At 46.6% G+C, this 11,807-nt stretch overlaps 1 protein-coding gene across 1 annotated transcript; it reads left to right on the forward strand.

The window, feature by feature from the left end:
- Positions 1–1,204: 1,204 nt before the first annotated feature.
- On the forward strand, positions 1,205–3,891 carry MSX1 (msh homeobox 1). Its single transcript, XM_024204529.1, has 2 exons — positions 1,205–1,676; positions 3,461–3,891. Exons 1-2 carry the CDS (start codon positions 1,205–1,207, stop codon positions 3,889–3,891), a joined length of 903 nt encoding a protein of 300 aa, XP_024060297.1.
- The last annotated feature ends 7,916 nt before the right edge of the window (positions 3,892–11,807 follow it).

Consider the following 11,807-nt stretch of genomic DNA (forward strand, 5'->3'; position numbering starts at 1 on the left):
CTCCCCGATTAGATAATTACCCTTAAATGACTGCAAGAGCCTCTTGTGTTTCTAGGAGATTAGAGCCCTGCAGCTATCAATAAACTTTTCTCAGCGAGTGGCCAATCACAGTATTAGAGAGCTGCTCAGCTTTACTGCACATCCGTCCTGGGCTGGGCACAAGGATAAGGGATCGTAAAACAAAGTTACAAAACAAAATAGCCAAGTCTTTAATGGGTCGAGAAGCTTAGGTTTTCTTTTTACAGGAATGCCTATTTTATTATATGTTATTGTATCTGCACATCCAGGCATATTTATTTAATGAAATATATCATACTTCAACTATATATGTATGTGCGTACAGACATGTATATATGTAAACACTGCCTTTGACACCATGTGTGTCATTGAAAAATACTCGCCATGTTTTAAACGCGCAGACAGCTGATGGAGCCTCTATAAGGACTCACATTGTACGGTCACACTACGGGCACCCCAGCGTTTTGTTTATGTTAACATTTTATGTCAATAACAGACAAAACTGGACTTGGTTTCAGGAGTGTATTAATATATCCATATATTATTCCTTTGGATCTTTTCTACTCTTCACAATGCGCCCCAGGCGCTTATTGGACATACACCCGCAGGGTACTTTTATACGTGGGCGTTGATGTTATGTTTCTCATTGCCATAGATTTAAAAACAAACCCAACCACAAGACGTGTATTTGCATCGCATCAACGGCCATGTTCCTTACACTGAAAAAACAATCTGGGGGTTAGAAATGTGCTGCTCAGAGAATTTCCATCGCAGTAAAAACAAAACAAAACAAACAAAACCCCGGCGTGAATAGAACGCAAGAGGCTTGAATAGGAGCCATTCTTGCAAAAGACAAGAGACGGGCACAGAATTTACTCCAGAGAAAAGTTTCCCACTAACATCCTCGCGGTTCAGCGGGAGCAAGAAGGCAGCGGCCTGTTGATAGCAGCGAAGTCCCGCTCCGCGTCCAATGGGAAGCCGCCGTCCCTCCCCTCTGCGCGCTGATTGGACAGCTCTGGAGTTCGCTTGGCCTTATTAACAAGTCCTGCTGGGAGCTGGGGCTGAAAAGTGCCCAAAGCCCCGAGAGCGACGCGAAGGAGTTGCTGCTGCCCTGGCTGGTCACAACCCCCATGAACGGCGGCTGCCGCGGCTTAGCGCTCAGGTCGGGAAGGAGGACTGCCTCTGCATGGCCCCCGGTGTTGATATGACTACTGTACATCTCGGGGTCAAAATCGAGGAGTCTCCTGCGTCTGCTTTCAGCAAGCCCAGCAGCTGCATCCAGGCGAGCGTGGCGGCGATGGGAGGAGAGGAGGAGAGTGACAAGCCCAAAGTGTCCCCCCCAGCCCTCCTGCCCTTCAGCGTGGAGGCGCTCATGGCTGATCACAGGAAGCCGGGGGCCAGAGAGAGCATCGCCGCCAGCCCCGAAGGGGCAGTGCCCCTGGCTGCTGGGACTTCCACTCATCAGACCCTCAGTCCCAGGGTGGGATCCTTATCGGTGGCAGCAGAGACGCCGACTTCCCCGCTACCGATCAACAGCCATTTTTCTGTCGGGGGACTAGTAAAATTGCCCGAAGATGCACTTGTCAAATCGGAAAGCCCCGAGAAGCAAGAGAGGACGGCCTGGATGCAGAACCCCAGGTTCTCCCCACCTCCCCCTAGTAAGTAGGAGATCCGATTTGTGTGACTAAATTGAATGTGTAAATACAGCAATGTGCCGGGTATGTTGTGTGCACTAGAACGCAAACTCCAGAGCCCTGAGTTCTGATCACCGGGGAATTCCACAGGACTGATGTTTGGGACTCTCTAGTTTTAAATTTCATTACAGATAAGCCACTATTTCCCTTCGTCCCCCCTCCCCCCATAAAAGCAAAAGCTCCCCAAAAGCTATTTGCACATCGCATTGCGTTGAATCGGTTTGGGACAATCCTTGTAGATCACTAGAACTGGAGTTCCGCTTAAGCGAAGTTAGTTATACCGAAATTCCAGTGCAATTTCTTTCCCCAGCATGTTTAATATTGTATCTTTTAAAATACATTATTTTAAATGTTTCTAATGGCAGAAGATGGCTTCAGAGTTTCAAATGGAAAGGAGGAATTGAAATGTCTCCTACCAAACGTTGTTTGGGGGGAAAATACTTGTTTGCGTATGTCAGTTCAAGTTTTGATTTGAACGAACCATACACATTCTCCTATCATGGCTTCATCTCAGTGGTGAGCTTGTTGAAAGTGGTTTGTATTATTTTGTAGCGATACACATAGAGATGAGGTTTTTAAATCCTGATGCTTCAGTCTTGGGACTCGTTACAGGCGTCATGAGTGCAGGCTCTGTAATCGCAAGTATTTTATTTTGAAAGTACATAAATCTGCAATTTTAGATTTTTTTTCCACTTTATTCTTGATATAAGTAAATTTCTAAAAAATATCAAACCGGATGAGCTCTATTTATATGAAAAAAATCATGTCTAATTATTGTGCAGAGTTCCAGAAATTCTGTAAACTCAGTGCAGGAGGATTCTATCTCTGGTTCTTTGTGGGCCCAATTCTGCTCGCCTTACTAAATAAAACGAGCAGAATTTGATTTATGCCCATGTTGCCATATAGAGTTTAGCACGGTGAAACTCCTTCAAAGGTCCTTGAGAGAGGACAGTCTCCAAAAGTGAGTTGTGTGCATATTTTTGTGGCTTTCACTTATTTATATTACAAAATGAGCAGAAGTATTTTTAACTCAAAATAAAATAGGCCACGGTTTGGAAGAGTGTCTTTTACATTTTAAATTAGGCGATAGGAAGCAGAAGGATATGAAGGGCAATAGAGCGACAGAGTGTTAATTCAGAGTTCCTAAGTAATTACATGCTTAATCTCTTTCCCAGGGGCCTAATGAAGAGGGTGTGAGCCTGAGAAGGCCTGCCTGTTTTATTTTTGTAGTTTAGTCCAATAAAAAGACAACCCAGACACTTTCTTGGGGGTCTTCCCCCTCTGTCTGTCCTAGGCTAACACCGGCATCCCTTTTGTGTCTTGTACATTTAAAAAAATAAGCGGACACTGAGGATATACGACTACCTGTCCCAGTGCAAAGCATTTTGTAGGCTGCTCTATATGAAGCGAGATGAATGATCTAGCTATCAGCCCTCAATGGGCGCTAGTAAGCATCACTGGGGCTGTGACCATTTGGGGGGAGAGTTTTGAACCCTTTGTTACACAGTCTTTGAAAAAGACACCGCATTGCTCCGCAGAAGGAGGGCGATCATTTCAAAAGTGCTGTAGACATTGGAGATGAGCCCGCTCCAAAGCCCCAGCCCCCTGCATTTGGGCAGGGGTTAGGATCTGAATTTTAGCCTCCAGACTCAACCCCTCTCCCCACCTCTCTGCCAGGTGCGATGTGCTGATAACCAGTTGGCCTCTTTTTTTTTTTTGTCCTTGTTGCCCTTTCTCCCTTCCCCCAGGGCGGCTGAGCCCCCCGGCCTGCACCCTGCGCAAGCACAAGACCAACAGGAAGCCTCGGACCCCGTTCACCACGGCGCAGCTGCTGGCCCTGGAGAGGAAGTTTCGGCAGAAGCAGTATCTGTCCATCGCCGAGCGAGCGGAGTTCTCCAGCTCGCTGAGCCTCACCGAGACCCAGGTGAAGATCTGGTTCCAGAACCGGCGCGCCAAGGCCAAGAGACTACAGGAGGCCGAGCTGGAGAAGCTGAAGATGGCAGCCAAGCCCATGCTGCCTCCGGCCGCTTTCGGCATCTCCTTCCCTCTGGGCGGCCCGGCGGTGGCGGGCGCCTCCCTGTACGGAGCCTCCAGCCCCTTCCAGCGGGCAGGGCTGCCCGTGGCTCCCGTGGGACTCTACACGGCTCACGTGGGATACAGCATGTACCACCTAACATAGAGCGCAGCGGGGCGCAAGGAGCCCACCTGACAGCAGCCTGGCTGGGGCGCCCCCTCCCTCAAAAGCCAGCGGGCCAGCTCCTGTCCCTGCCTAGCCATCTTGTCCCCACCAACCCCCCGCTTGGCTTTCAAGCGCCCCTCCAACCCACCCACCCCCCTTCTCTGCACCTCTCGCCCCAGTTCCACACTCCTCAAACTCTGCGAAGTTCCTAAGAGCCCCTTTGCAGAGACTTCCAGCCACCGGGCTCCACGGTCAAGTCTGGCTTTGTTTGCGTCTTTTAGCTCTTTATTCTTCTGCACCCTCGCTGCGTTTAAACGTTGATCCGATTTCGCCAGTGGTTTCCACAAGCTGGTCCTCCCTCAGATCCCCAAACCAGAAGAAACCTAAAACATTAACCATCCTTCCGGTTCAGACAAGGGGCAGTGTCTCCAAGCCCCGTGATTCCTTCCCAGGTTAATTCCGAGACATGCAAGCAGCGCTAAAAGTTTGGGGATAGACCACTTATTTGGGAAGGGTTGGCTTGGAATGAAACGACAAAGGCTGAATGCCAGGAACACTTTTCTGTCTCTCTCGCAAGAAAGAGACAAAATGTACAATAGTCTCTCCGTATCCATTTAACAGCGCTGTCTGTTATCTGTGTTTCTTCCTCCAACAGCTCCTTTGGAAGGGGCTCTGTGTACTATGTAATATACTGTATATTTGAAATTTTATTATCATTTATATTATAGCTATATTTGTTAAATAAATTAATTTTAAGCTACAGTGCTTGCCGTATGTTGATTGCCCTTTGTCTCCACACCAGACCTGAGCTAAGGACTTGAATTTGTTCTCCTTCCAAACAAGACATCACTGTGTAGATGAGATTCCGCAGCGAGCACACATGAAAAATACTTTCCTTGCGCCAGGGTTATACACATGGTGTTGTATTGCCCAGCCTGTAGCATATTTTTAGGGTGTACTCCCGGATTTATTTGAATTTTACTTCTTAAAAGTTCCCCCACTTTTTCTCTAATGCGAAAAAAAAAATATCCTGACCCATCGAACAATTTGGACTCAAAATGAATTGCTCGGTAAATGTCAGAATCGTGGAATGAAGAGATTAGATGCACTGGGATGCTGATCTCAGCTGACTGCTTGAACAACCGAGTGTCCACTTTCTTGTCCCAGATTATTTCAAAATCCAGCTGAGCAGAATAATTTCCCCCGAATAGTCACATTTCAGGAGCCCCAATTTTCTGTGCGATTAAGTGAAGTAGGTGATACATTTCTAACCCGAGTGCTGCTGATGAGATTAAAAAAACCCAATCCCCAGCAACTCCCAGAGTATTGCGGGAGTATTAACGCGCTCTGAAGGCGAAGCTGGTTTCTCGTCTGAAGTTATCGGGGCTACAAGCAAAATATAACTCGGTGGCATTTCACAGGGAATCACGGGGCTATCGCTTCCTCTCCGCCAGGCTGCGCTTTGGGGCTCTGAAGGATCTATGGTGTTGAGGGGAATAGGTAGGGGCTCTATTCAGTTTCTGGTTGAAACCTATTGGAGTCACTCCGAGGATGTAGGTAACTCGGTGTGCTAAGTGGGGGCACATTGCAATCCAGTCTGGCCTGGTGTGTGTGGGGAGGGAGACGGGACATTGCCCTCACTGGGTTGAGGGGCAAGGCCGGTTCGCTGTATAGAGGGGCACTGGACACCTCCATGCCTATGTTGGGTGGCTGGGTGGGCAGCGCGATCAGTGGTGAAAGCCAGCAGCAGGCGGGCCGGGGACTGGGAAGTGGAGGGGACAGACCTTGCAGTTTGGTGGTGGGGGGTTAGGGACACAAGTCTCTTAAAGGAAAGGGGTGGGGAACAGTTAGCAGTTCAGGAATTCTGCCCTTGGGCCCTGTAGGATTGAAGTCCAGTTTAGCGCTGGCGCCTGGAGAGCTAGGGGGGGACCCCCAGGTTTTCTGGACTCCATAACTCTTTGAAAGGTCAATTTCAAACCGGCTTTGATTGAAGTCTGGACTTGTCAAAATTACCCTCAAGAAAATATTAGCGACATTAAAGGTATTCAGTTACAGCGGGGGAACTCGTGTCAGACACCCATGGGCCAACTCGGGCGATCGCACTCAGCTATTTGGTATTGTAAGGCAAAACCTACAAACCCCGCCTGCCCAACGCGAAGGTCAGAAGTATGAGGCTGTTATTTTCCCTGTGGACGCAGATCTTCGAACAAATGTGGGGACCCTCTGGCCGTACGGAAGCATTTCGTCTGAGACCAACAGACTCGAGCTCAACCCACAAGATCCCACCGCGTTGCAGTATAATGAAGTCCCCCACTATACGTGCCCATTGTTGCTTTGACATGAATGCGCCCCATAAATTCTTTCCAACCGTGCCACTCAATCTGATTTCGGTTTGCGAAGGAGCGCTAGGCAAGGACTTTTTTCTCTCTGTCCTTACGTTCAAGCGATGGCACTGGGCTTGTCCCTGCTCCCCTTGCCAGCAATTTAAAACATTAAGGTTGAGGCAAAGTTAGAAGAGAAATAATTGCTGTAATGAGCCCGGGCAATCTTCTGCAGGCACAACATGGCTCCAGCGAGACTGTAGTTGGGGGCGAAGCGGGACTTTTATCATCTTCTAAATATCAATGATGCTTTCACTAACTCAGCACTACATACCTGCGCCTTGCCACTCTCTCAAGCGCTTGCTTTTCTAATCGTCCCGCTCTCATCTTTCTCCTCCTCCCCCCCTCCTTTCCTTTTCCTTGCGAACCCGTCTTTTTGTCCTTTCTTTTCTCCGCCTTGTGAAAATGACAGCGGCTGTAATAATGACAACAGCGCAGAACCCTGTGCTGTGGCGAGACACACCGAGATGCGAGCGATTTCCCACGTTCGGGCTCGAGGAGAGTGGCCTGGGATAACACTGCCGCCTGTGAGATTAGATCTTGTACCAGAATTCACCTTGAGAAGCGCTTTTCAAAAGATCAGACGGCGGGAGTCACCCCAACATCTGCAGGCAACACCCACTGTTTGCTTTTGGGAAAGTAGGGGCTGCCACCCTCACCTTTGCCTGCACCTCTGGGCGGATATGAAATTAATTATCACCAAAAGAACGCTGAGATTTGAAATCAGAGCGATGCCCTTTCATCTCTCTGGCTTACTCGGCTTTTTTTTTTTTTTTTTTTTTTTTACATTATGACAATTTGGGGTGGATCTCTGAAGCAACGAGTCCTACCGACCGCATTTTTGCTTTAGGTCTCCCCCCCCCCCCGCCGACCCGTGGGGTAAAGTCCCTGGTTGCTCAATTAAACCCAGATGAGAACAATTAATAACTAAGTAATGACAATAAATTGGGAATCACACGGATGAACGCGCCATGTGAATAGGAAAAGCTCACACAAAAGAGCAAAAAGGATTTGTCGGCTCTTTTTAAGGGGGAATTGGCTTTTCTTTTCTCTTCCCTCTGGCTTACCAGCAAATAAAACTCACTTTGGTGTCTTTGTCGCCTTAAGGATCTCAGTGGGCAGTTGGAAATGAGAATGGCTGTTTTCCTTTCAACTTGAGGGTGCTGGCGCCACGCAGCCCCAAGGATAGAGAGTAGCCAAAGCAAAGTTTCTTAATAACTCTCCTCCCGCCAGTCAATTCTCTCTCACACAAACAGCGTATCCCCACGCATATCTATGGAGGCTATGCACACACAACGTACAGAACACAAGGAGATCTCCCCACAAATCCCCCTACTATAGAACATTGCATGTGAGACACCCTCCCCCCCCCACTGTGCTATAGTGAAAACAAACCAAACAAAGCCCAAGAGGGCGCCTCCTATGTAAGAAGTAGCATGTTAATGCAAATCTCTACAGAGGAAATAATACACACAGTAGCCAGACCAGGGGGAGTGTAAACAAACGAAAAAGGAAGCCATTTTGGTAACTCTTTCCCCCAAAACGAGTCCAGTTGCAGTATTTTGCTTATGTCTACATTATACTCACAAGAATTCAGCCTTTTAATACATGTGACCAGCCAGCAAATATCTCCATACTTTAAAAATGACATGCCCCCCCCGCCCGAAACAGCAAAGTGTGCTTGTCCAAGCAGTAAGTGGATAGCCAAAATTCAAGGCTCCTGTCACAAGGAAATAGTTGGTTTCCCACCAGTTTAAAGCAGGGAAGCAGGCTGCTCCAAAATTAGGATCACACTGCCCTTTACACATACAGCAAACAACTGAAAAACCTGTGCAGAAATGCCTCACTCTAGAGCTTGATTTTATGGTGTTTAGTGAATTTCTGGTCATTTCAATGTTTCTTGCAGAATTTAAGATTTAATTTGAAATGCAGTTTAGTGTCTAGTCCCTCTGAATATGACATGTTGAGTAAAAATTTCAAAAGCGCCTAGGTGATTTAGGAGCCTAAGTCCATGACTACCCACAGTTCTTGTACCAGTTTAACTATTCTTGTTAGAGGTATCCGTTTTCTACCAAAATAGTTGTGTCCTTATACCCACATAACTGCACCCACACTAGGGGGCTTGTACCCATATAGTTAAAGCAGTAGAGTTTTTGTGTGTAGAAAAGCCCAATGTCACTATTGAAAATGAGACTCAGGCTCCTAAGTCATTTAGGCACTTTTGAAAAATTGATTCTAAGTGTGTAGTCAGTGAAACTGGAGCAATAGCTCTGAGGACCCATCTACACTACAAATAATAAATATTAACACGTTACCCATACGGCTGTACCAGTGACTTCAACATACAATGCAGCTGCCCACTGACTGGCATACAACATGATTCCAACTAACTGTGTTCCCTAACCAGGTCAACCCATTTTACTTCTCCGTAATGCAATACATTTAAGGACCCCCGCTCACTACAATTGGAGCTGTGTTGTAATGGAGTAAGGAGACAACTGTGTTATAACAAGGTCACTTACCATAGCTGCATTTGTGCTCAAGATAGATGTCATGTGCCCTGCCCCTTCATCTCACTAGGCTGTTGATTCTGAAGCTTAATGATGAAAATTTAAATGGAACTATTGTTATGTATTTCACTGCTTATCATTGTAGGAGAAACATCCTGTGAGTCTGAGGCTCTGAATGAACCTCCTTGTGATGGGGTGTCCATCCTAAGCAAGGCCCGAAGGGGTAAATTAGGCCAATTAACCTATAGGCTGCACCTGGAGGAAAGCCAGGGAGTGCTAAGGCCTAACTGACTGAGGAAGTCCAGCTGGGGGAGGAGCTGGATGGGGTTTATAAAGCCAGGAAGTTGGCAACAGAAAGGGGCTTTAGGGAAGTAGTTTACAATCACTGTCTGGGAGAAGGGAGATGTGTTTGGGGGGCTATTAAGAGCAGATAACCTGCAATTACTCCCTAGGAGGAGGGAATTTGGATTGGCAAACCAAGAGGAGTTGAGAGACCCAGAAGTTATGGAAGAGGCTCAGGGAAAGGCAGCAAGCTTCAGGAGGGAACAGATCATGGCTGCTGTCTAGCAGGTCCCTGAGCTGGAACTCAGAGCAGAGAGTGGGTGTGGGTTCCCCTACTGGTCACTGAGGAAGTGGCACCATCAGGGCAGTGCTGGAGAAGACTGCCTCAGACTGACTGTTTGTGCGGAAGGACTTTGGTACCCCTGAAAGGGGAAACCATGTAGTGACCTGTCTGGAGGGCTGAGTCATGAAGAGGAGGCTGCAGTTCCAGGGGCTGCGGAGAGAGGAAAAGACAGAGTGATTGAGTGGGACCACTGGAAGGGGCATAGGCCTGTCAGAGCTAATCCCCAGATCTTCCAGGAGGTGGTGCAGTCCAGAGGTGAGTAAAGCCCTATTGACATCAGCATTGTAGGATCAGGCCCTAAATGTATTTGATTTAGCATGGCTGGATTTACTGGGAAGGATGTTCCACAGGAATAGGGACCCAAATCTGAAAGTGGCTGAACATCTTCACCGTCCACTAAAGCAGTGGCCCCCAAACTTTTCATGGTTGTGAGCCCCTTACCCCTGTCTGTGCCCCTCCCCAGGAACCAGGGCTTGGGGGAAAGGGGAGCACAGACAGGGGTAATGGGGCTGCAGCTGGGGGTGGATCTGGGGCTGGGAGTGGAGCTGTGGCTTGGGGGGGGCAGGGTTGGGGCCAGGCCGGGCCCAGCTGCACCCCCCCCCCCCCGCCCGAATGTTCTTCTGTGCTCCCCTGGGAGCGGGGGAGGAGTGTCTCACAGTTTGGGGACTTCTGCCCTAAAGCCAATGGGAGCTGAGGGTGCTCAGCTGCTTTTGAGGGGGATCAGCATCTCCCAGGTCTGGAACCTAAGGATGCAAGTTTTAAAGGTGCAATTAAATGGATATACTTTAAGACAATTACTTATGTATTTTGTTCTCCACAAACCATTTGGAGTGGAAGGGAAAATGCAAGATTTAGGGTTGTTGAAAGCACCCTGGTAGCAAGGGGTGGGGAAACTTAGGGGAATTGGAAAGGGTGTAAGTGGGGTCTGAAAGTTCTCAGGAAGGGGGGGAGATAATTGTTTTAAAAAGATTGGGAGGGGGGTGTGTGTGTGAAATACTAATTCCATTTCATGTAACTGTATAATGGGTGTATGTTTGACATTATATGCAAAGATCAGCTAATGTTAGTTCAGAAATATGGCTGAGATGTTTGAAAAATTAAAGGGCTAAGGCCCACATTCTCAAAAGGTATTTATGCATCTAACTCCCATTTATTTCAATGGAAGTTAGGAACCTAAATATCTTTGATCTGGACCTAAATTCTCTGTTAGTGCCCATGGATGAAACATGCTTATGCCAATAGAGCTGCATCCATTTACATTAGCAGATAATCTGGTCCAAGATTTCTAATTCTGCTGTATTGTCCATCCTCAATTTGGTGATAGATTAAATAAATAGTATGCATTGAAGTTTGTTTTTAAAAAAGAAAGCAGGATTACAAAATACTATATATGTGCCTTGGAATTGACTTAAATGTGGAATAGACAACAGACCTTCATAGAGTAACAGACTTTAAAGCCAGAAGGAACCATTATGGTGTGTCTTATACAATAGCATGAACATGCAAAACACTGTATAAGTGCTAGGTAAATAATATTAGATAACAATGATAACAACATGAATAGTAATTTAAATGCAGACTTTCTTTAGAGATAAGCACTGCTAAATAATGTTAGCGACTTTGCTTTAACTGATGTATATTTAACTGAAGTACCTTTATCTGATGAGCCAGTATCTAAACTCAGAAAGCTCTGAAATTTAGAGCTTAAGACATCTTTAATTTAGGAATCTTTAACTAAGGCATCCTTCACATCAGCATTGCTAAATGAGTATTTGATAGATGTATTCTGAACTGTTGCATCCTGAACTGAGGGACAGTTTCACAAATGGATCCTAACATGAAGTCTCCTTAACTGTGGTTTTTATTAACTAGGATACCTGAACTACAATTAACTAACTATTAACTGAAGAAAAAACGAGGAGTCCTTGTGGCACCTTAGCGACTAACACATTTATTTGGGCATAAGTTTTCGTGGACTAGAGCCCACTTCATCAGATGCATGAAGTGGGCTCTAGCCCACGAAAGCTTATGCCCAAATAAATTTTAGTCTCTAAGGTGCCACAAGGACTCCTCATTGTTTTTGCTGATACAGACTAACAGGGCTACCTATTAACTGAAGCATCCTTAACAAACTTGTCTTTTGCTCTGGAGGCCTTAGTAAAGGTATGCTAATAAAGAAATTTCATAACAAATACATCTTTAAATATGTTTATTTTTAAACTAATCCAGGTCAAAACCATGGGGGGAAATAGAAAGCTGTGATGGACATGTAACTTTAGAACATTCATAGTTTTAAAATAATGACTTTCTTCAATGTGCATGGTTTTTCTTTCCTCAAGGAGGATTATAAAACCAGGTAGGTTTGACGTTCCTAACTGCATTTGCTTTTGAGCAGGGCCG

This window comes from Terrapene carolina, unplaced genomic scaffold (genome assembly GCF_002925995.2).
Source record: "Terrapene carolina triunguis isolate 2854851 unplaced genomic scaffold, T_m_triunguis-2.0 Scaffold66, whole genome shotgun sequence".
In the NCBI taxonomy this organism is placed as follows: Eukaryota; Metazoa; Chordata; order Testudines; family Emydidae; genus Terrapene; species Terrapene triunguis.

What these genes read in the sequence shown, in the direction of transcription:
- MSX1 (XM_024204529.1), top strand. Translation starts at nt 1,205, where the DNA reads ATGGCCCCCGGTGTTGATATGACTACTGTACATCTCGGGGTCAAAATC. An exon ending in GTTCTCCCCACCTCCCCCTA is followed by an intron (nt 1,677 to 3,460) that starts GTAAGTAGGAGA and finishes CCCTTCCCCCAG; the next exon opens with GGCGGCTGAGCCCCCCGGCC.